Here is a 21690-nt window from a genome sequence, read left to right as displayed (position 1 = left end):
AACCACATAATTAAATATAATAATTCATACCTGTTTTGTACGGAAGTACGTCATTACGCTACGTTAGGGTTAGATTTAAAGATGGCTGCTTACATGTTTTATTTGGATACATGTCATTGGTAGCACTTAAAATCCTTGTGTTTAGTGAAACGTTTATTCGGAATTACAATTGTGATTGATATGTAAACGACAAATAATTAAAGCAGAGTTATATGTTTTATAAGCTGTCTTATGCGTCAAGGTATGTATGTGTCTTAGTGTAAAATGATTTTCTGTATATATTTTCAGGTTTTAAATGTCATGTGACAGAGGACGAGGAAAAGTCATTCCAATTTAATAATGTATCAATAAGTAGTAAAGGTTCACTTCTGTTAAAGAGCTTACTTTGTTACCTATGGGCGTGAGTTATTAAAGTCTTGTGACCGGTATAAATAAGTGTAGGTACAGCAGTCCTGCTCAGACTGTGTCTCACTTCCCTAATCCCCATCGCACACAAAGGCAAAGTAGCGACTGTGGGAGAAATGGCCTCTTCCTTCGAGATCGGTGACACCTTCCGAGACAAGGTCCGTTTGTTGCTGGAGGAGGGGAGTTGCATCCCCGCCGACCTGCGGCTGCGGCTGGAGCAGAGCCTGGATCCGCAGCACAGGGCCGTGCCTTTCGCCGTGGCGAGACGGCTGCACGGGCTGCTTCAGGAGAGGGGTATGACTGCGATAACGGGCAGCCAAGTGTAGCGATCACTCAGTCATTAATTGGGCTGTTTCATGGTGTACCCATCATACCAAAGCTAACTACCACACTTGGAAACTGCAGTTATAGCTTGGTTTATATTGTATAGGCTGTTTAGTGAAAGTACTTTGGTCTCTAGCTTTGGATGTTACAATTTTTTCCACAGTATTGGCGCCTATTCCCGACATAAAAACAGTAAATCCCCTACTAGTGCTTGGCAACTGATCCATTGCTTACAAACTGGTATTATTTTATTATAACATGTTTTGTTTGAGAAGCCATGCACCATATTTATATTCATATTCTCACTATTAAATAACGCTAGTATAAATACATTTCTTCATCTTCAAAAGCAAACATTTAAACATTTGAATATTGTCCTTCAGGCTACCCCATCTATCTCCATGAGCTCTTTGAAGACAGCAGTGTATATCTGCCAGAAATACAGATGCCTCCTAGGGTAAGCAGTAGTCTACAGTAGTTTGTGTATATAAATATTGTTTTTGTTGGTTTTTGAATTTCAGTTAAGCTGTCTAATACTCATTCTGTGAAATGTGAGCTGCCAAGCCGTGTAGTTCATTTCAGACCACGTTGCAGACCACAGAGCAAGGGCCTCGGACCCTTGTTCCACAGAATATCCTGCTTTGTATTCAAGCTGGAGTGCTTGACTGCTTCATCCTAGTTCCTTTCTTAATCAGACATATGTCAGATTTAAAGGTTTGTGGTTGAATAGCCCTGTACCTGGTGTGACACGCTCAGTCCTGTAGATTTTATATGCTTCTTTCCATCCTTATCTGTTGACAACATGGAAACGAGGCTTCATGGGTTCAGTTTAATAAATGATTCGGTTCAAGAAATGGAGAGCTGAGGTCAAGCAAAAACTATAAGACCTTGTTGAACAGGGTTCCCCACCAAGGTCTTCAGAAAGGGCTCTTCCAGTCGTGTATCTGCTTTTATTTTCATGTTTCAGATTACACACTGTCTGTGCCTTCCTTGTAATGTGTCATTGTGTATGGCGTTGTAGAATCCAGAACTCGTTGCACGTTTGGAGAGGATTAAAGCCAAGCTGGCCAATGATGAATATCGGAGGATCACCAGGAATGTCAATTGTCAGGTAAAAGGGTGTTCCTTACTTCTGGAGTCGCTATTATGTCGCTTTCACGTAGACCACACAACACATAATGGAGATTTAAACTGAGGTCCGGGAGGAGGACAACCCCGATCTCGTGCCCAACTTCCACCTTCCTCAGCATAAGTATTTGGCAAAGCACCACAATTCATCACATTGCATCCCTCCTCCTCCCTATACACCCCCTTGCAGCAGCTCCTTGTATCACTCCATGTAGTCGGAGGGTTCTGATGATCTTTGTTTAGTTATGACAGTCATTGCGATTCACACTTGTTATCCATAAACACAACTCCTTTTGATGGCTGTGACCTGGTCCGAATTTCCTTCCAAATTAAGACCCTAATAAGACCCTAAAACTCCTGTGAGCGGAGTTATATAATCAGGACTCGCATGATTAAATAATAATAATAAAATATATCTGTATATGGAAGAATACATGGAACATTTAATCCGAAAGTAATAGAACCATGTGCTGCCTTCTCTTGCAGGAATTGAATCGTGCCGGAGGTTTAGCTGACATTGGAAGACAAAGTAAGTAGATTTAATCTTCTCTGGACTAACCATTTACAGTTCCTCGAGACAAAAGATTTGTAGTAAGTGGGCCTCCAAGTGTTAAGTTTGAGTAATGTAATTTAAGCTTTGTGTGTGTACAGTGCATCAGGAAAGTATTCACAGCGCTTCACTTTTTCCACATTTTGGTATGGTACAGCCTTATTCCAAAATGGATTAAATTCATTATTTTCCTGAAAATACTACAAACAATACCCCATAATGACAACGTGAAAGAAGTTTGTTTGAAATCTTTGCAAATGTATTAAATATAAAAAACAAAAAAAGCACATGTACATAAGTATTCACAGCCCTTGCCATGACACTCAGAATTGAGCTCAGGTGCATCCCGTTTCCACTGATCATCCTCGAGATGTTTCTACAACTTGATTGGAGTCCACCTGTGGTAAATTCAGTTGATTGGACATGATTTGGAAAGGCACACACCTGTCTATATAAGGTCCCACAGTTAACAGTGCATGTCAGAGCACAAACCAAGCCATGAAGTCCAAGGAATTGTCTGTAGACCGCCGAGACAGGATTGTATCGAGGCACAGATCTGGGGAAGGGTACAGAAAAACTTCTGCAGCATTGAAGGTTCCAATGAGCACAGTGGTCTCCATCATCCATATATGGAAGAAGATTGGAACCACCAGGACTCTTCCTAGAGCTGGCCGCCTGGCCAAACTGAGCGATCGGGGGGGGAAAAGGGCCTTAGTCAGGGAGGTGACCAAGAACCCGATGGTCACTCTGCCAGAGCTCCAGTGTGTCTCTGTGGAGAGAGGAGAAACTTCCAGAAGTACAACCATCTCTGCAACACTCCACCAGTCAGGCCTGTATGGTAGAGTGGCCAGACGGATGCCACTCCTCAGTAAAAGGCACATGACAGCCCGCCTGGAGTTTGCCAAAGGCACCTGAAGGACTCTCAGACCATGAGAAACAAAATTCTCTGGTCTGATGAAACAAAGATTGAACTCATGTCTGGAGGAAACCAGGCACCACTCATCACCTGGCCAATCCCATCCCTACAGTGAAGCATGGTGGTGGCAGCAATATGCTGTGGGGATGTTTTTCAGCGGCAGGAACTGGGAGACTAGTCAGGATCGAGGGAAAGATGAATGCAGCAATGTACAGAGACATCCTTGATGAAAACCTGCTCCAGAGAGCTCTGGACCTCAGACTGGGGCGAAGGTTTATCTTCCAACAGGACAACGACCCTAAGCACACAGCCAAGATAACAATGGAGTGGCTACAGGACAACTCTGTGGATGTCCTTGAGTGGCCCAGTCAGAGCCCAGACTTGAACCTGATTGAACATCTCTGGAGAGATCTGAAAATGGCTGTGCACCGACGCTCCCCATCCAACCTGATGGAGCTTGAGAGGTCCTGCAAAGAAGAATGGGAGAAACTGCCCAAAAATAGGTGTGCCAAGCTTGTAGCATCATACTCCAAAAGACTTGAGGCTGTAATTGGTGCCAAAGGTGCTTCATCAAAGTATTGAGCAAAGGATGTGAATACTTATGTACATGAGCTTCTTTTGTTTTTTATTCTTAATACATTTTCAAAGATTTCAAACAAACTTCTTTCACGTTGTCATTATGGGCTATTATTTGTAGAATTTTGAGGAAAATAATGAATTTCATCCATTTTGGAATAAGGCTGTAACATAACAAAATGTGGAAAAAGTGAAGCGCTGTGAATACTTTCCGGATGCACTGTATATAGCTGCACAGCTTGTATCCAGTGAATGAATACCTGGGTTGCTTTTGCATTTTCATTTACATCGCTATATATATATATAATTAGTATGTATTGTTATATGGATGTTGTCAGAACAAATGAAAATGTTAATTACATCTATCTGTCCACTATAATTACACTATGGGAGGAATAGAACTAGATGAAGTAACGCATGAGAGACCTAGGAGTCTACGTGGACTCCTCACTTTCTCCATCTAAACAATGTGGGCAAACCGAGTGTTAGGGTATATTGTCAAAAGTGTAGAATTGAGAACAAGGGCAGTGATGTTCAGACTGTACAATGCACTAGTTAGAGCTCATCTGGATACTGTGGACAGTTCTGGGCTCCACACTTCAAGAAAGATATCGCTGCTCTAGAGGCAGTTCAGAGGAGAGCAACCAGACTTATTCCAGGTCTGAAGGGAATGTCCTTCTGAGAGACTGAGGAACTGAACCTTTTCACCCTGGAACAGAGGAGACTACGTGGGGACTTGATCCAAGTCTTCAAAATCATGAAGGGCATCGACCACATCAAACCAGAGGAGCTTTTCCAGATCAGCAGGGACACACGCACCCGGGGACACAAATGGAAATTGGGCTTCAAGGCATTCAAGACAGAAAACAGGAGACACTTCTTCACACAGAGAGGCGTCACAATCTGAAAAAACTCCCCAGCGATGTGGCTGAAGAGACAATTTGGGAACATTCAAAAACAGACTGGATAGGATCCTTGGATCAATTAGTCATTAATGGACACCAAACGAGCACGATGGGGTGAATGGGCTCCTCTCGATTGGACATTTTATGTTCTTGTGGTCAGTTGTGTTTACAATACAGTATTAAAACCAGGGCCAGGTGTGGCTAGAGGCTTTACAGGCTGACCGATCCACTGAAATCTTCCAGTCACAGAAAAGGTCCCCTGTGTGATTAAATCATTCACGATATTTCAGATTTAAATTCAGTTGCTTTCAACTTCATACTTCACCAATGACCCAAGACTGTCAATAGATTTAAATTCTGACCAGTTCGCTTAAACCCTGGGAACTGGTCGAAATCCACCCTTGTGAGCTTTAGATTATACACTGTTTTGAGATAAAGTATTAAACATTGGAAATTCATGTAGCTAACTTAGAAGTTTGTCTTTGAGCCTTGCCTGCCTGTGTTGTCTTCCAGTGCGGTCTGTGAAGGCTGTGGTGGTCACAGTCTTTAACTTCCTGGTGACGGTAGTGGCAGTCTTCGCCTGCACTTACTTGGGCAGCCAGTACATCTTCACAGAGATGGCTCCGGTAAGTCCACAACCCACTTCTTAATCGAGTCCTCCTCAAATGACGACCAAGTGTGCTTTCCAATGGTGCAGTATACAGTCTGTCGGGGGGGGGGGGGGAGAAGTTGTGGATCTCTTATTTTAATTGATATCAAAATTGGACATAATGAAAAATTGTTCCATGAGTGAATAGAAAAATGTATAGCTCCAGATTGTTAAAAAAAAGAATGAGCAATACACTTTATTTACAACATGTTTATACCAATGAGGAAATGTAGAGTTCTGGTTGAACTGGACTTCTGTACTAATCACCTCGGTGTAAAGTGCAACGTTGACGTATTTCTTGCAGAGGATCCTGTCTGCGGTGATCGCTGCCTCGGTCGTCGGCCTGGCGGAGCTGTACGTGCTCGTGCGGACGATGGAAGGAGAGCTGGGGGAGCTATAGCACTTCCCCAGCACTGAGGATATCGAGAGTCTCGCCGCTGGGTGCCATTTTGCTCTTAAAATCCCATGCCGAAAGGACGCTTCTGAAAAAGAAAAAAGACAAAACATTACAACAGGTGCTGAGACCCAAACAGTTTTTCTATCTGCATACTTGTTTTTTTTTGTCTGCTGGAGATGAAACCCTTGCATGTCTTGATGGTGAGGGATATTCATGTCTGACCTTCCTTTTGGATCCTTAAATGTTTCGCTGTTTTTCCTTCGTGCAATGCTTCAGTATTGCACATGGTGTTCCTAATGTACATATGTTGTCCAGCGAAATAAACCTCTGATTGGAAGCTACACGTATCCATCTATTGTCCGTACAGGGTCTGGGTGAGCCGGAGCACAAGGGGCAAGGCTGGGTACAGGGTAAAGGAAGGGAATCCCCTATACCTACTGTATCACTATCATAATTAATACCTTGGTTTACTTGTCGGCATCCTCAGATGCATATCCAATTACCATTTGATTCTTAGCTTGGGGGTATTGCCACACATGCATGAATCTGAATTATTCGCACTGTTTACAGCGTCTTTGTCGCCTCGCGTTTCATTGTGTTTACATGCCCGCACACGGACTGTGATCTCGATACGCGTGCAGGACGATGATTGTTTTTGTTTTTTTGTATATTCACAGTTGTCATATTTGGGTATTTAGAAGGGATTACTGTGGGTAGCCAGATGTGATTTTAATTGGCTTAACTGCAGTGTGCAAATGTGATCAACGAGGATCTGTTTTCTAACCAATTTGCTGCCCCGGGTGGCAGTGTTGTTGTTGAAATAGTGTTATTGAAGTCCTGAGTCTGGAGGAAAATAAACAAATCCAGTTGGGTTTGGCGAGTATACTTTTAGTGGATTTAAGGAAACTATTGATTTGTTTAAAAATAAATACAGAATGTATAATATTCTGTAAGTTATACTAGTTGTCAGGTTTCGCATAAACCAATATTGAACTGCTCTTAAAGATACTTGTGATATGTTTTAATCATAATTCATTAACAGTATAATCAGTATAAAGTTGTGTACTAACCTCACAGAACATACATGTATACATTTCAGATGTTTCCTATTCACAGGTAAGAATTTAATCTGTCAATGTGATATTTACATGGTGTTACAACAAAGATGTATTTATAGTGGACAGGAGAACACAGCTGGTCATTACACCACTATTTTTTTATTATTATTATTATTATAAATAAGCACACATTTGCAACATAACCCTTCATATCAATTTAAGATTAAAGGATATAGCTACATCTGGAGTAAAAAAAAAAAAAAAAAAAAAAGTATCTCTCAAAGAATTTCGATTTGACACCCGGATTAAGGTATTTTGAAAGATTATTTGGTATTAGAAATGATTATGATATGCAGGGATCACTGTCCAGCAGGACTTCCAAACTGTGAGGGCTACTGTGATATCTTCATCATAATCACAGATATGTAATACAGCAGTGAAACCTTTAAATCCAGCTAGAATTAAAGATCTGATAAGCTGATACAACTGGAGCTTCAATTTTAATTTATTTTGTTTCCCCTCTTATTTGCTTTAAATATATCTATAAAAACAATCTTTTGTCATACAGCATAATTTGACCATGGTTTTCCACAAGGAAATGTTTTTAATCAGAGCAACATTTCGGAAGATTACACTCTCTACGATGTTAAACTAAACTCAAATCCCCCAAAAATAGCTGGCAGTTTTATTTCAGTATTTAACCATTTCCGACATGATTTAACCTTCTCATCGAAATTCCTGTCCATTAAATGAAACCTGCTGTGTTTTTATACAAAGCATTAGTTCAACATCCTTACAAAAATAGTTAATCAAGTTCAATGTAACTAACAAAAAAATATTTTTAAGTTTTTTCTGGGGGTTATTTCCTTTCTGGGGGTTCAAATCTGGTTAATTTAAACTTACTTTTAATCCTGTCGAAAGTGGCTATCAAATTTAAAAAGAAAACTGAAAATAACGTTTTGTCAGTGTGCAAGTACATATAAATCACCCTGGTAAACAACATTTTAACAATTACAATAAGGAAAAAAACAACAACAAAGAGTTTGAAAAATGTGGTCACCTTTATTTACAAATGTATGTATATAAATTCCCTTTTTTTTTTTTCTATCTTCCTCAATTGATCTTTTAAGCCCAAAACTAAACCACTTAACTCTGATCAACAGACGTTTTCGCTCAATTAACTTAATCAGCCTGGGTTCAAGCGCATGTTGTGTGGGAGGAGGGCTGCCCCACAGTGCATCTGCCTGCTCAGTTTTCCCACACAACGAAGCTGCTCCATCTGAATGTTTAAGAGCACCCATCGTTTTTTAGCTAACAGCTGAAACGTTATTTAAAAGGGTAGCCATATCATGAAACCTTCCTATTTTTCTTTCGATAACAAAATCTGTAATCGCCCCAAATGGTCATCACTGATTCCAGATATTGTTTCCTCGTGGGACAAAACAATGTCCAGCCGTCTCCCGTGGTAGAAATGGAAGTTGGCTTTAGTTCGGGATGTAAGTGGACACTCGGTAATAACTTGACAAACCAGGAATGCAATCACTGAGTTAATCTTTACTCCGGTTTCATTCTCCCTTCAGTGAAATTGGGGCTTAACCACAATACTTTGAAAGCATTATAGATTAAATAACTTAATTATATAATATTGAAAAGTCACAAGGATTCATCTAAAATCACACATGTAGAAAGTAAATCCAAACATTTCCTGGGTCTTCTCTGATGGCGTCTATTTCTTTTTAAATGTCTTTTCTGTTTCTTCAAGAAAGTAGGTGCAAAAAAATATATATAGTCCAGACATATATTAATCAATTCAGTTTGATACAGTATGGCTCACCAGTGTGAGGTGGACAGACAGAGCTTGTCCAAAGGGAAATACGGACCTCGGCCTCTGTCTGGGCCTCAGAACTCCACTAGGTTGGTGACGATGGCTGCGTTGTAGATGAGATCAGAAATGTAGCTCAGTGAGGTCTGCGGGGCGCTGGGATGCGACTCCTGCCTTTGGGGGCCATCCCAGTAGGGCTGCTGCTGGGGGTGGGAGGGGACGACCTGGTCAACCGGGACCCTACTGTGGTGTGTGTCTGCCATAGGGTACCTGGAGTGGTGGTAGGGCTGGTGGGGGTCCGACTGAGGCTTGGGGGGTCGGTAAGCAGAAGCGGCGCAGAACTGGCTGAAATCGTCCCACTGAAGCCTGGGGGTGACCTGGCTGCGCTGGCCCTGCCTGCTGCTGCTGCTGCTGCTGGGGAACTGGGGGTGGGCGCCTTCCAAGGCGAGCGGGTCTGGAAGGTCCGGGGAGAGGTGCGTCGCTGGCTGTTGTGGCTGGTGCCCCAGGGGATTTTGGGATGGATCTTGTCGGCTGTTGTACTGCTGTGGATGCTGTAGGGTGCTGCTCAGTCGGGCCCAGTTTCCGTAAGGTAGGTGGCTCATCTCCGCTTGGCTCTGCTCCGGCAGCCCTGTGCTCCCGGCCTCCCTGAGGGCACGGGGGCTGAAGGAGGTGGCGAAGGGAGAAGGGTGGGGCGCGCTAGCGTTGGCCGGAGACTTTTTCAGAGGCCGGGTCAGTTTGCCACTCTTTATGCTCCTGGCTCGACGGTTCTGGAACCAAACCTAGAGGTGCAAAGAGGAAATTAAATGGTTAATCCAAGTACTGGAATTTGCACCCACCATCCACTAAATCAGTGGTTTTCAACCGGTCATGGAGTACCCCCTGCCCTGCTGGTTTTTGTTCCAACTGAGGTCTTAATTGCTTCATTAAATCCTTAATTGACCTAACAAAGCAATATACCATTCAATTAAGTAATTAAGACCTCAGTTGGAACAAAAACCAGCAGGGCAGGGGGTACTGCAGGACCAGTTTGAAAACCCCTGCACTAACTAAATGGTCAGAAAGGCTGAACTGAAATAGATCCAAATAAATGGCCTATAATACTCTGCAGAAGTTTGTAATCAAGAGTGAAGGAAGTAAGAGGTTGGAACTGAACCATATTGTGTAGCAATAAGCATCATCATCATAATCTCTCACATTAAATCGTCCACCTTTCACTGTTTTATCAGAGATGAGGCATTTTAAAATAAACTGACATAAAACTGACAGTTACATTGGGTGAAGGCTTGTATGAAAAGATATCAGAGTATATGAACACCTTCGAACAAAAATGTGTAAATTAACATTGAGTTCAATTTTTATGAAAACCAAGACACAACGAGTGTCAATTTAAAACACAAACCCAATCCCTCATGTAATTTATTTATTATAGGCTGCTTAACCTATAAACGTTACAACTATTACAGCTACCACATACTGCTACTATGATAATAATCATATGTTCAGGTAACTATTTTAATTCATCACTTGTGTTAAAACACGCCTCAGTTGTAGTTTGATTATATACATTGCGGATTAAACCCAGCGGATTACCTGGATTTTGCTCTCGGGCAGGCGGGTGAGGGCGGCCAGGCGCTCCCGCAGGCTGATGTCGGGGTACGGGGTCCCGGCGAAGGCTGTCTCCAGCTCGGACAGCTGAGCCCGGCTGAAGATGGTCCTCTTCCTCTTCCTCTGCCCCTCCGAGACCCCGCCGAGGGGGGCTTCAGGCTCGGACAGCGCATCTACACACACACAGGGTCTTACTGGCAAATCAAACTGGACAACAGTAACAATAACCTATTTCAGTAAATTCGTTTGGATAATTAGACATTAAAAAACAAATTCCATAGTGTATTTGGTTGAATGTTTTCAAGACTCAAAAGTAAAAATAGCAAATGTTTTTTTGAAAATGTATACATTAAAGAATGAATAATCCTCCTATTATCCTAAAAAAAAGTCAAATCCACCGAACTTCATTCATTTTCCTCGGCACAATAATAATAATAATAATAATAATAATAATAATAATAATAATAATGACCTTTAAATTGATTTTTGGTGTCTTTGTAAAATAAGTTGATGTCCACATCCTTGTCTTCTGGCCGCTTCTGGCTACTGAAGAAAGCGGTGTCCATAAAGAGAGCCATTCCTGTAGGCGATCACTGTCTCCAATGTGAAACAAATCAATAAAGTGATGAAACAGGACAAGGTTGCCAAGCGCGTCTGCCTTGAACTGTGGAGGGATGGCTGTGACCCCTTTATAGCGCCTGTCCCGCCGCCAGGGACCACCCCCGTCCCCGGAGCCCCTCCAGTGACGTCACGGCCAACCTGAGAGACAGCGCGGGCCCTTTGATCGCACCGGCCCATTGTCCCGACTCTACAAACCCGTCTGACAGTCACCGCTTCTCTGATCGCTGTGAACATCGAGGCGCAGACAGGAAGGCACAGATATAACATGGATCACATCTTCAACACTATTCCACATCCTGTCCATTTCATATCAGCTGCACTGAAGGTGTTCTCCCATGCTGTACTTCGTTAGTAGCAAAACCTAGCATCACCGATACAGATGTGCTGTAATATCGACATTTCCCTCTTTATTATTTTTTTTACAAATCTGGAAAGTTAAAAGCAGCTGTCAAAATATCACATCAGCAGCATGCTTTCCACTTTCCAGAAGAAGTGATTTGGACACAGAAAGTATTACATTTTGTTAGTATTAAAGATTGCATTGAACCCTATTGGCTACATTCAAACCTATGTGATCAACCCCATATGAGTATGCAGTTAGGGGAATACCAAACATCAAAAAATAAATTATAAAAGCATATTCAAATTATTTTTTCGTTTTAATTTTATTTATAATTTTCAAAACACGACTTTCTGTCGTTTTTATGTACAAAAATACGTTAATCTAATGTAATTTACAGATGAAACTCACAATCACTTTGAATGTGTCTTTCTTTCCTTCTTCAGGATGTTTATTTTCGATTACAATTTAAACTCTGGATTTTATGTAGCCTATTTATTTTAATATTTAGTAACAAATAATACATATATTTGTATTATCACATAACATCACACGATCTGAGGATTTACTTAAGTGAAAAACACTGCCAGGGAGGAAGACGTAATCTTACAGAAGTAAGATTAGTTTGATAATCTGAAAATACAAATCTGATTATGAATCGCCTGTATTTAAAAGAAACGTCATGATATTTATAGAGTGTAGAGGCAAATTTGAAAGAATAATAATAATAAATAAAAAATTCAGCGGACTATAAAAACATTTAAACTGATGTAGGCCTAATAAATCTAAATAAAATCAACAGCTCAGGCAAGTTTATATATTTTATAATACGTTAATTGTAATATCCCAATATAATTTAGATTTAAATTAAAAAACAAAAACAAACAAACAAACAAACAAACAGGCATTTTAACATTAGAATGTCAAATGTAGGGTCTATTTTGTTAAAGTAAGTTGGTGTAAAACAAACCTATTATTGTTTAATTACAGGCTACAAACTTCAAACAAAAATGGTTTTCATCCGGTTTGAACACAAAATATATATCCAATATATATAGACTATGTTGAAACCGTTTTGAATTTGTATTGTTAATAATTGTACTTATTCTTCTGCTATTGAAACATCTTTCATTATATGTTTTCCTTGCGTTAGGACCGTTCAATTGCAAATGACTCGTTTCCCCTTCCACTAAAACTCCAGCACATTTGCATCACTGAGCTGTTTGTTAAGCTGGTGCAATACACACAGCATCATCAGAGGTCTGTGTATTATCTGTGTCTATTATAGACCATTACGTGTTTCATTACAATTTAAAGGGTTCCTTTTATTGCGGACAAGAAAAACAAGTCGCAGCAAGATCAAGAAAGTTGAAATTAAACTCAGAGTAAACCATTTTCGTTTAAAACGATGTTTCATTATATATAGGGACAAACTACCTTAATAAAGGATAGCAACGGAGAATGAGTAGAATTGTTCTGCGTTTTTCCCTTAAGAAATGAACACAACATTTCAGATTGGAGTAAATCTAAAACTAAATTCATAAATAATAATGAAAAAAAAAACATTAAATCATTCCACTGGCATTCAGATTATGCCTTGAACTGAACTGTATTCTTGCACTTGGTATTGCGCTTATATTTTCTAAGTCGTGCTGGATAAGGGCGTCTGCCAAGAAATAAATAAAATAATAATAGTATGTATACCCCACCAATGTTAACTTGGTTCAATGAACTGAAACCTTCACAGCTGAATCTATGAAGAAACAGTAACTTCATCTTTAGCCTGCTATAATGCATGGATTGTACTGAACTAAGACTATGTGTTAAAATAAATGTAGCAACAAATAACATTGTTTCAGGGGAGGGGTGTGCTCCCACCAAGGGCTTTGTATGTCTAGATCAGACGCGTCTGTGGGTGTCAGGAAGGGAAACGAACAAGCCCGAGGTGTGAAGATGGCAAATCAACATAGCGGCGGGCAGGGGGCAGGGGGCAGGGGGCAGGGGGCAGGGGGCACAGTCCGGCTCCTGTGCATTGGCAGCTATACTGTCTCTTACATCCACAACCAGCCTGGCTGGGTTCACATTTCATAAAGGATTGGAAATACTATCTGCACACAAGCCCTTTCTCCGAACATTAATGTAGAAAAAAAAACATTTTCCCAAGATTATCTACTTGGAAAATCCACCCACATTACTATTGTATAATTATATTTAAAACAGTGGAAATCAAAAGCGCTCATCTTGTGCTGGCACTGCCAGTCTGTGTTCAGCTCAACACCGTCAGCCAGGCAGTGTTCCGTCATTATTCCCTAGTGTTAATGTGCGCCACCTATTGGTCCAAGGCGTCATCGCAGCTTCTATAGGTCCACTTTCTTCATCCAATAAACCAAAAAAAATCCATTACAGCTGTTCCATTATTTTCTCCTGTGTTTTACCTATAATACAGCAGCCTGATCCCCTGGGCTGTTCAGCACTGCTGCTCTTATGCACTATTATGCTCCTGATTATCGTTAAGAATAGTTAGGACTGTAACTTATTTTAAAAATCCTATACATAAATAAAAAACTAAAAATAAATCTTAAAACAGGGTTATGTAAACTGCGTTAACCTGGAAGAAAATTTGATGAGAATGGATTTAGTTTGTTCAGTACAAATAGTTGAATTGTTGTGTGTTGTGTAGCCTGCTTTGCGATCTGTGATATATTTTTTGGGGAACATGTTTGTTTGAGCTTTTGCCTGTTTTTAATCAAATTGACAAAGGGCAATAGCAACACGATGGGAAATCAACAGTCTTGGATGCCGAATATTTCTTATTGGGAATAAACTGTGTGTGCGCCTATACAGATTCTACACCCAATTCAGACAAGACTAGTGTGGTCCACAGGTGTGAATCTATTGCATACAAATAAATACTGTATCCTACATCAATTCAGTCCTGGTACTGCTTGTAGGAGGGAGGGCCCAGAACAATTAATATGCTCTTTAATGACAGCATCCTTTTTTCTGCAGTAGGTGTCTAAGGTGGCTGACACACGGGGAGCCAGAGGTCACCTCCGAGGCCGAGTTAACACCTCTCAACGTCTGTACTTCAAAGTGTCCAATCCACTACTGCCAACACCCCCAGTCTCCGAGTTCAGACTGAACGTCAGACTGACTGCAGAGACCCACAACCACCCCACAGGTCAGCGCTACATGCGACTGCATTCGCGTTTAGCACCCACCTCGGCTGCCTGGAGCATTTTCCAAATGTAAACCAAAGTCCTCCAGTTTGTGAAAAGTGTATTTTATGAGGACTTCCACTAAGAAATAAATATTAACAAAAAAAAGGGATACAATCTTTGAGTTTCTCCTCTTGTACATCTTTTAGCTAGTTCCTTTATTTATCATTGTTAAGTTGTTTCCTTAAAGCTTCAGTCACATGTGGTTGTCTAAGAGAATCTTCAATTCATACAGCAGTATTGATCTTCTAACACAGGCACAGTCTAAGACCCTTAAAGGTACTACAACACATTTACAATGTACACTTCTATTTACAATGGATCAGGCTTGCAACACCAACAGGAAATGCTCAGCTCGGCTCCTTCTCCATCTGTCAATCGGTTTAATTAAAAGCATAAGGACAGCTAAACAACGTTTCTTAAAAGACAGACATTCACGGATTCTCACGATAATACTTTTTGACCCAGATCCCCCAGACACGGATTAAACACGGATTAAAATAAACTTTGTCAATGAACACATATATGGGCCACAAGACGTGCAGGTTTCAGGAGGGGCAGACAGTCTGAGATGCTCCCAGTTCCTCTCTCACTAAGTCTAGAAGAGCCTGATTTAAGTTGATGCTTCTCTAGTTGGGTAAATGCTGAGAAAAGGCTGGCGATATATTTATTTAGATGAATGTATTAGAGAACGTAAGGAAAAATATTACTCCCCCCCGTTTAGCAAAGACAATCAACGTTAATGTGGCGACTGCGAGATCGGCCACACTTTAAACCACTCAGTCTCCCTTTTCCACGGCTTGTGTAGAAGATGGTTCACATACAAGGATCTGGTTTTGGCCCCCAGGTGATACAGAATTTCAGCTCTCGTTTTCCGTGACTGCAAAACCAGCATCCAAAGTCCAACTTCAGACTTCCGTCGACCGCCGACATCAGAGTAGAGTATCCCAGCATGCACGGTTCTTTGCGGGTGTCCTAGGGGCTACCGTCTCCATCTGTTAAAAAGCACAATTGTCTTTCAGAATAATGAGCATTTATAGGTTTGAAGAGGATTCGCGGCTTGAACCCGAGTGAGATCTGAGCACACCTGCTACACGTGCACTACTTACATGCGAAGACATTTGTCCTTCCCTCCGCTGGCCACCCTCTGTCCGTCTGGGCTCCAATCCACAGCGAACACCTACAAGAGCAATGCAGGTAGAGTTACAGAGAGCAACAAGGGATGAAAGCACAGGACTGTTCATTTCTACAAACAGACTGAGAGCAGAACTCAGAAGAAATTGAGAGTTCGCCTGGAAAAATAAACGAATACGCTTTGAACTCCGGTCAAGAAAGACAAAGTACGCGTTCCTCACCTCATCCGCGTGTCCAGGCAGATCTATGGCCAGCTTGTTGGTCTTCACATCCCACACCTTCAGAGTGCTGTCACTGCTGCCGCTCACCAGCAGCCGGCTGTCTGCGGACCAGGAGATCTGATAGACGGCCGACACGTGACCCCGCAGGGAGCTCAGGTACCTTAGAGAGAGACGAGGCAGCGCGGTCAGTGCCAGCCCTTTGCTACAGATCCCTAATTTGGGATCACGTGGCATTCGTTTCATTGAGATTTTGCATGCCGTATCCACTCAAACAATGTACCCTGAAGAGGAGACTTCTACGGACGGTCTTTCAAGCTCTGGTTTAGGTGCTAGGATTTACACAATGAGGCTTCAGCCAGGACGATCACCCTGTCTGCTGTCAAAGGAGGAAATTGCACCCGGGGGGGCTCTTACTTTCCAGTCTTGCCGTCCCAGATCTTGATGGACTTGTCGAAGGAGGCGCTGGCGATGAGGCGGGTGTCGGGGGAGAAGAGCACCTCGTTGATGAGGGCCTGGTGTCCCGTCAGCCTCCCCAGGGGCTTCTTGTCCTCGGCTGGACACCACAGGAAGAGCGTGAAGTCGTCGGATCCAGACACCAGCCGCTCCGGGCCCTGGCCCTGAGAGACACGCAGTGCCAGGATGAGGAAACACGCGACACTCCAACACGAACTCGGTTATAACAGGCCAGTGTATCCCCAACCCTAAAGCACACCAAGTTAACTTACAAATTTGTGTAGCGCACCAACCCCAGACCAGTGCTTTAATTCTGACAGGTACTGGTTTGATTGAAACAAATAAGTTCAATTGTTTTTAGTTTTCGTATGTATTTATGTGCGTGTTTATCTATTATTTTCCCATAATTCAGTGTTCACGCCTGCTGGCACACAGATGAGTCCGGACACAATGGCTGGTAAACACTGGTATAGACATTAAATAACGGTTTGCCCGTTTTCACTCCTGTGTAATAAGGTGACTGATCAGTTTATGCTGCTGTAATTAGCACAGCTATTTAGGGTTAATCACTGGACCATTAATCCCAGTCTGAGACGGGGGAGAATTTTATACTGTCCAATCGAGCACTGAATCATTCCCAAATTGTCATTGCTGCTTAATAACTGTATAACAGATATTCAAGATGGCCTTTAAATTCTCACATTCATCGAGGACTGTTCTGTGGCTGAGCCCTGTATGGTAATTAAGCAGTATAATCTTTTTAGTGAAGTGTCCTGGGATTACCAGGCCAGCCCTACTGCTAATCGCTCCACATCCTCTCTCCCAGGCACTGAGCACTTTATAAAGGGTATCTAGAAAGCCCAGTCAAGGGAGTTACTTACTCGGACTTGGTTGTATCTCTTGAAGGCTTTATCTTTGACATCCTCCACTGTGGGAAAAATCAAAGAAAACCGGTGACAGAAATTAGATACAGTAGCAGGAGCTGCACAAAAAGGATGAATTTATGCCTGCTCTGGTGCTGATTACTGACACTGATGTATCCATTACCATAGACAGAACCTTGCACTGTATTTTGTACTTGATCTTAGTTTACATTAATTAGGACTCATATTGTACGTTCTGTCGGGTGTATATTGTATGCGCGTGACGTGGCAGGACTCACAGGAGCCTCTGACGTCCTGGGGGTTGACGGTGGCCTCGGCGGGGTCGAAGGCGCCGGTACGCAGAACGTAATCGGTGCTCAGCGCCAGGGTGTTGACCCAGTGAGCGTGTCCCTGCAAAGTGCGGCACTGCACCCCCTGCAACACAGCCAAGCACAGCATTTTGAAGCACAACCCAGATGCATGTACAGAACCTGATATTTTCACATAAGATCGATAAACGTGCTAGACGGCTCTGTTAAAAGCCCCCCCGCCACCCAGTCAGCCTACATCCTGCGCTCTCCAGACTTTGATGGTGCGGTCCTGAGAGGCGGTGAAGAGCAGGCCGTCTCCGCCCCACTTCACACAGGTGACGGACTGCGTGTGTCCAGTCAGGATCTTCTCGCACTTTCCCAGCACTGTGTCCCAGATCCGTACGGTGCAGTCTTTGGAGGAACTGGCCAGGTAACGACACTCCGAATTCCTGATTAAAATCAAATATAGATAAAAAGATTTGTACAAGTGATTTCCAATTATTTTCAAACACTGTTGCCTCAGACTTCTTTCCCAAAGTCCCTCAGTATCTTCAGCAAACCAGGCTCCTGATTACAAGGTCTAATTAGCAGATTTAATTCAATACATACATCGTACAGTGCAGTTACTGGTCCCAAGAACCATTTTACAGTGACCTCCTCATATCCTCCTGACTGTTACACGTGTGACTGTGGGCCCAGGCGTCAGTGCTAGTTTGTATGAAGGAGCTGCGGGGGTGCAGCAGCCAGGGTCACTCACAGGTGGAGGGGTTCCCAGCACAGCCAGGTGATCCACTTGGTGTGGCCATTCAGCGGCTTTCCAATCTGCTGTCCTGTGACGGGATCCCACAGAAAGATCTGCACACAACAACAAACGCACAGCTGCCGTTATGTATGATTCTTATTTACCAGAATTTCCCATGACATCTACATTGTTTCCTCAATTTGTCCAGGCTAAAAAAAGAATGTTACAATCTGTTGATCTTCCATAGTTGGGTTAATTATGCCTTCCCTCCACTGCCTGACTGTCCCGGCACCGTGCAACACCTCCATAGGGCCTACCTGGCTGTTCTTGCACCCCGAGGCCAGCTTCTTCCCGTCAGGAGACCAACTGATGGACAGGACCCAGTGCTTGTGCCCTGTGAACCACCAGCACTATTATAGAACTTAACATCAATACTTCCAAAGACATTGACACGTTTTTGAACAGCATATCACAGCATTATCTGAAAATCAGAGGTATGTGATGATAGAGCCTGGAAACACAGGGGTTAGAGGTGGGGACTGGAAGCACATTACTTTGGTTATATTTTGTATTGTGGAAATACAGGTTAGGTATGAAACCAGGCCCAATATATTAGCTCGATGATAAGTTATCCCTGAGATACACCCTTTGTTTAGGGGAGGTAGTTAAACTTTAAATGTCAGGAATTATTTTAAGGACCTAAAACTGCTATTTTGATTGTCAGCAGCCCCATCAATATTTCTGTACAGGTCTTCTGTGGTTTTCTGACAAAATAAGTATCACAGTTTAGGTATTTGTGTTTCCAACTGCCTTAAAAGTGACACAGATGTCCTATTGATGAATTCCACAGGGGGCAATAGTCACTGCACAGCATCCCCTCCCCACAGCCGTCTAACACACAGACCTTTGGCAGTGAAGTGGGGCGTCTCGGTGCTCAGATCCCAGAAGCGGACTGTAGTATCTCCAGAGCCACTTGCCAAGTACCTGGAAAACAGCACAGTGTGAATGAAAGGACATGTACAAGAAACATGGTTTGTTTCCGCCCGATTGAAAAAGGCAGTGTTTTAACTGTACAGATCTCCAGGCAGCTCTATGAAGCAAATGCACAAAAAGGGATTTAGGCTGGTATCACAGTGATGCAGATCATCGGAGAGGCTAGAATAGGGACGAGCAACTCCAGGTTTCAAAGGCCACAGTGTCCTCTAATTACTGAATTGCACTAATTAAAGGGATAATAAGCTAAATCACCTGACAATTCCAGGCATTAATCAGCTGCCGATTGAAAGGTACACTAAAAACCTGCAGTAATCCGGCCCTCCGGGGCCGGAAATACCATTCTTGGTTTAGAATTACTGGAATTACAAAGGTAATGACATCAACGTGAAAATTAATCCATACACAGAGGTGGGGGAAAGTAATGCCCGGGCAGCAGGGCCTGGTAGAGGGGGCCGAGAGGAGACAGTACTCACTTGCCGGTGGGGCTGAACGACACAGAGATGACAGCCTCGGTGTGGCCCTCCAAGGAGCTGGTGCAGCGGGTGACGGCTCGCACCTTGAACACGGCCTGTGGCTGGTAGACCACGTCCAGCACCTTCTCCGTCTCCACAGCCTGACCCGCCAGGTGGCTCGCCAGCGCCGAGACCATCTCCACATCGTTCACGTAGAACGCCAGGGGCATCGGCTCGTCCTGTGGGAGACACGGGGCGGGTTAGGAGTCGGAGAGACACCCGGGACAAAGATCAGGTTTCCAAAGTCAATCTAAAGGGAGAGTGCAGTCCAAGCACTCACCACAGACACTCAGGTGAAATACTGTCTTCTTAAAAGTGAAAAGTCACGGGTGGGTGGGTACATGTGTCACAACAACAGGGGGTACTGGTTACGGCAGGTTACAGTTTTAAATCATGTTGTTTGTGTCTGAATGCAAATTAAATCATAATAACTGCAACAAAGCCTAAAGGCCCAACAGGAACTGTTCAAATAATACAGTATTAACCCCAACACCCTACAATGGTAATCCGGCTGTACCACCATTAACGAAGACAGCACCTCTACTGTTAAAACCGTTTACCAGCAAGTCTACCCTGTCTAAGGCATCCGATTTAAAATAGCAAATCACATGCAACTAAAGCAGGCTTGTCCAGTGCCGGTCTGGGGTGACACTGTCTTCGGTCAGCCTGAGCATCGGATCATTTGGGAGAATCAAACCCGTTAATCTAAGTATTTGCGTCAGAAGAGCTTTATGAAAACTAATACCAATATATCCCCAGTATCCAGGTGTTTACAGTCATACTGGTACCTTCTGCAGGAGAGCATTGCAGACCAGCTGCAGTTTTTCGGGGGTGATGCTGATGGGCACGTCGAAGGGGGACCCCAGCGCCTCGCCGGCCTCATCCTTGAACTGAATCAGCAGTCGCTCCACGTCTTCGCTCATTGTGCGTCTGAAAGCGCAAACACACACAATGATGATGATTATCGCATACAAACTCAGCACGGTGTCCCCTGAACAGCTGCGCACAGTGCGGCTCCGGACCCCCCTCGCCTGCTGCCAGACCGGGCAGTTAAGACGAGATCAAATATAGAAACGTCTAACACATAGACAGCCAGACACGCTTCCCCCGGGTTATTTTACAAACATACAGGCTTCCGTGTAGAGTCACACAAGAAAGTGAAAATGATGTACACTACAGCAGCGCTGTTATTTTTCAGAGAGAGTTCTCCATCGAGTTCTACCTTTCAAATCCTGCCAACAACAACACGTGTGTCCTCAGCAAGCGCAGTGACGCCATCCAATGACGTCAGAGTCAGGCGACAAGCAGCGCCATAAGCCCCGCCCTTTCGAGACGGTCACAGTAGCAGAGAGAGAGTCGCCCTCTTGTGGAGTGATCTTTTATCTGATCAGAAACATTACATATAACTATGCAACTGTAATGTTGCTGAAATGCACTTCTTGCACTAGTGATGATATCCCCTTTAATGTTGTGTGTATCTAGCTGTGACCAATCTTGTAAGATGCTTTGGATAAAAGCATCTGCTAAATTACCTAATAATAAAATAATAAGGAAATAAAAGTTACTGATATATTACTAAAACAGTTACTTGATCCTTAAATTGTAAAACAAACCAATCAAAACAGGCCAGGCATTGACACACGAATCATCTCAGTTGGAGGGCCAACTCAATTTCACATACTAGGCAGAGGGAAGGCACCAGGAAAAACAAAATCTATCCTCCTAATTTGCCATCGAGTCAGTGAATAAATGTGTAACATCCTAATCCATACTGCGATTGTGAATAAAGTACATCCATCCACTCTTTTCAATGACCGCTTCATCCAGGCCAGGGTCAAGGGGAGCCGGAGCACAGCAGACACCGGGCGCAAGGCTGGGGACACCCTGGGCAGTGGCGTAGGTTTCACTTTGTGTCGGACCAGAGCGGAGCTGTTGAGCGGGGAA

The 21690-nt window shown here is 43.1% G+C and overlaps 3 protein-coding genes across 4 annotated transcripts; 1 reads left to right on the top strand and 2 right to left on the bottom strand.

Moving 5' to 3' along the window:
• The first annotated feature begins 65 nt into the window (after positions 1-65).
• Positions 66-6191, top strand: vma12 (vacuolar ATPase assembly factor VMA12). Its single transcript, XM_066696372.1, has 7 exons — positions 66-241; positions 499-699; positions 1113-1186; positions 1751-1840; positions 2344-2386; positions 5318-5430; positions 5758-6191. Exons 1-7 carry the CDS (start codon positions 232-234, stop codon positions 5851-5853), a joined length of 627 nt encoding a protein of 208 aa, XP_066552469.1. The 5' UTR covers positions 66-231; the 3' UTR covers positions 5854-6191.
• Positions 6192-7950: 1759 nt separating this feature from the next.
• On the bottom strand, positions 7951-10913 carry sebox (SEBOX homeobox). The gene is made up of 3 exons (XM_066696260.1): positions 10854-10913; positions 10321-10563; positions 7951-9509 (listed from the first exon to the last, which is right to left on the bottom strand). The coding sequence occupies exons 1-3, from the start codon at positions 10911-10913 to the stop codon at positions 8808-8810; spliced, it is 1005 nt and encodes a 334-aa protein (XP_066552357.1). The 3' UTR covers positions 7951-8807.
• Positions 10914-14633: 3720 nt separating this feature from the next.
• Positions 14634-21056, bottom strand: nle1 (notchless homolog 1 (Drosophila)). Of its 2 annotated transcripts, none has more exons than XM_066695697.1 (13): positions 20969-21056; positions 20535-20676; positions 19708-19925; positions 19143-19222; positions 18556-18632; positions 18254-18351; positions 17753-17945; positions 17485-17620; positions 17204-17250; positions 16284-16486; positions 15870-16029; positions 15624-15694; positions 14634-15509 (listed from the first exon to the last, which is right to left on the bottom strand). In XM_066695697.1, exons 1-13 carry the CDS (start codon positions 21022-21024, stop codon positions 15497-15499), a joined length of 1494 nt encoding a protein of 497 aa, XP_066551794.1. In that variant the 5' UTR covers positions 21025-21056; the 3' UTR covers positions 14634-15496. The 2 variants fall into 2 exon arrangements, with proteins under 2 accessions (XP_066551794.1, XP_066551795.1); XM_066695698.1 differs by having other exon boundaries at positions 20876-20977.
• Between the last annotated feature and the right edge of the window lie 634 nt (positions 21057-21690).

The sequence above is a fragment of the Amia ocellicauda genome, chromosome 22 (assembly GCF_036373705.1).
Source record: "Amia ocellicauda isolate fAmiCal2 chromosome 22, fAmiCal2.hap1, whole genome shotgun sequence".
Taxonomy (NCBI): domain Eukaryota; kingdom Metazoa; phylum Chordata; class Actinopteri; order Amiiformes; family Amiidae; genus Amia; species Amia ocellicauda.
The sequence above is the reverse complement of the archived record's forward strand: the minus strand, read 5'-3'. Positions and strand labels throughout refer to the sequence as shown.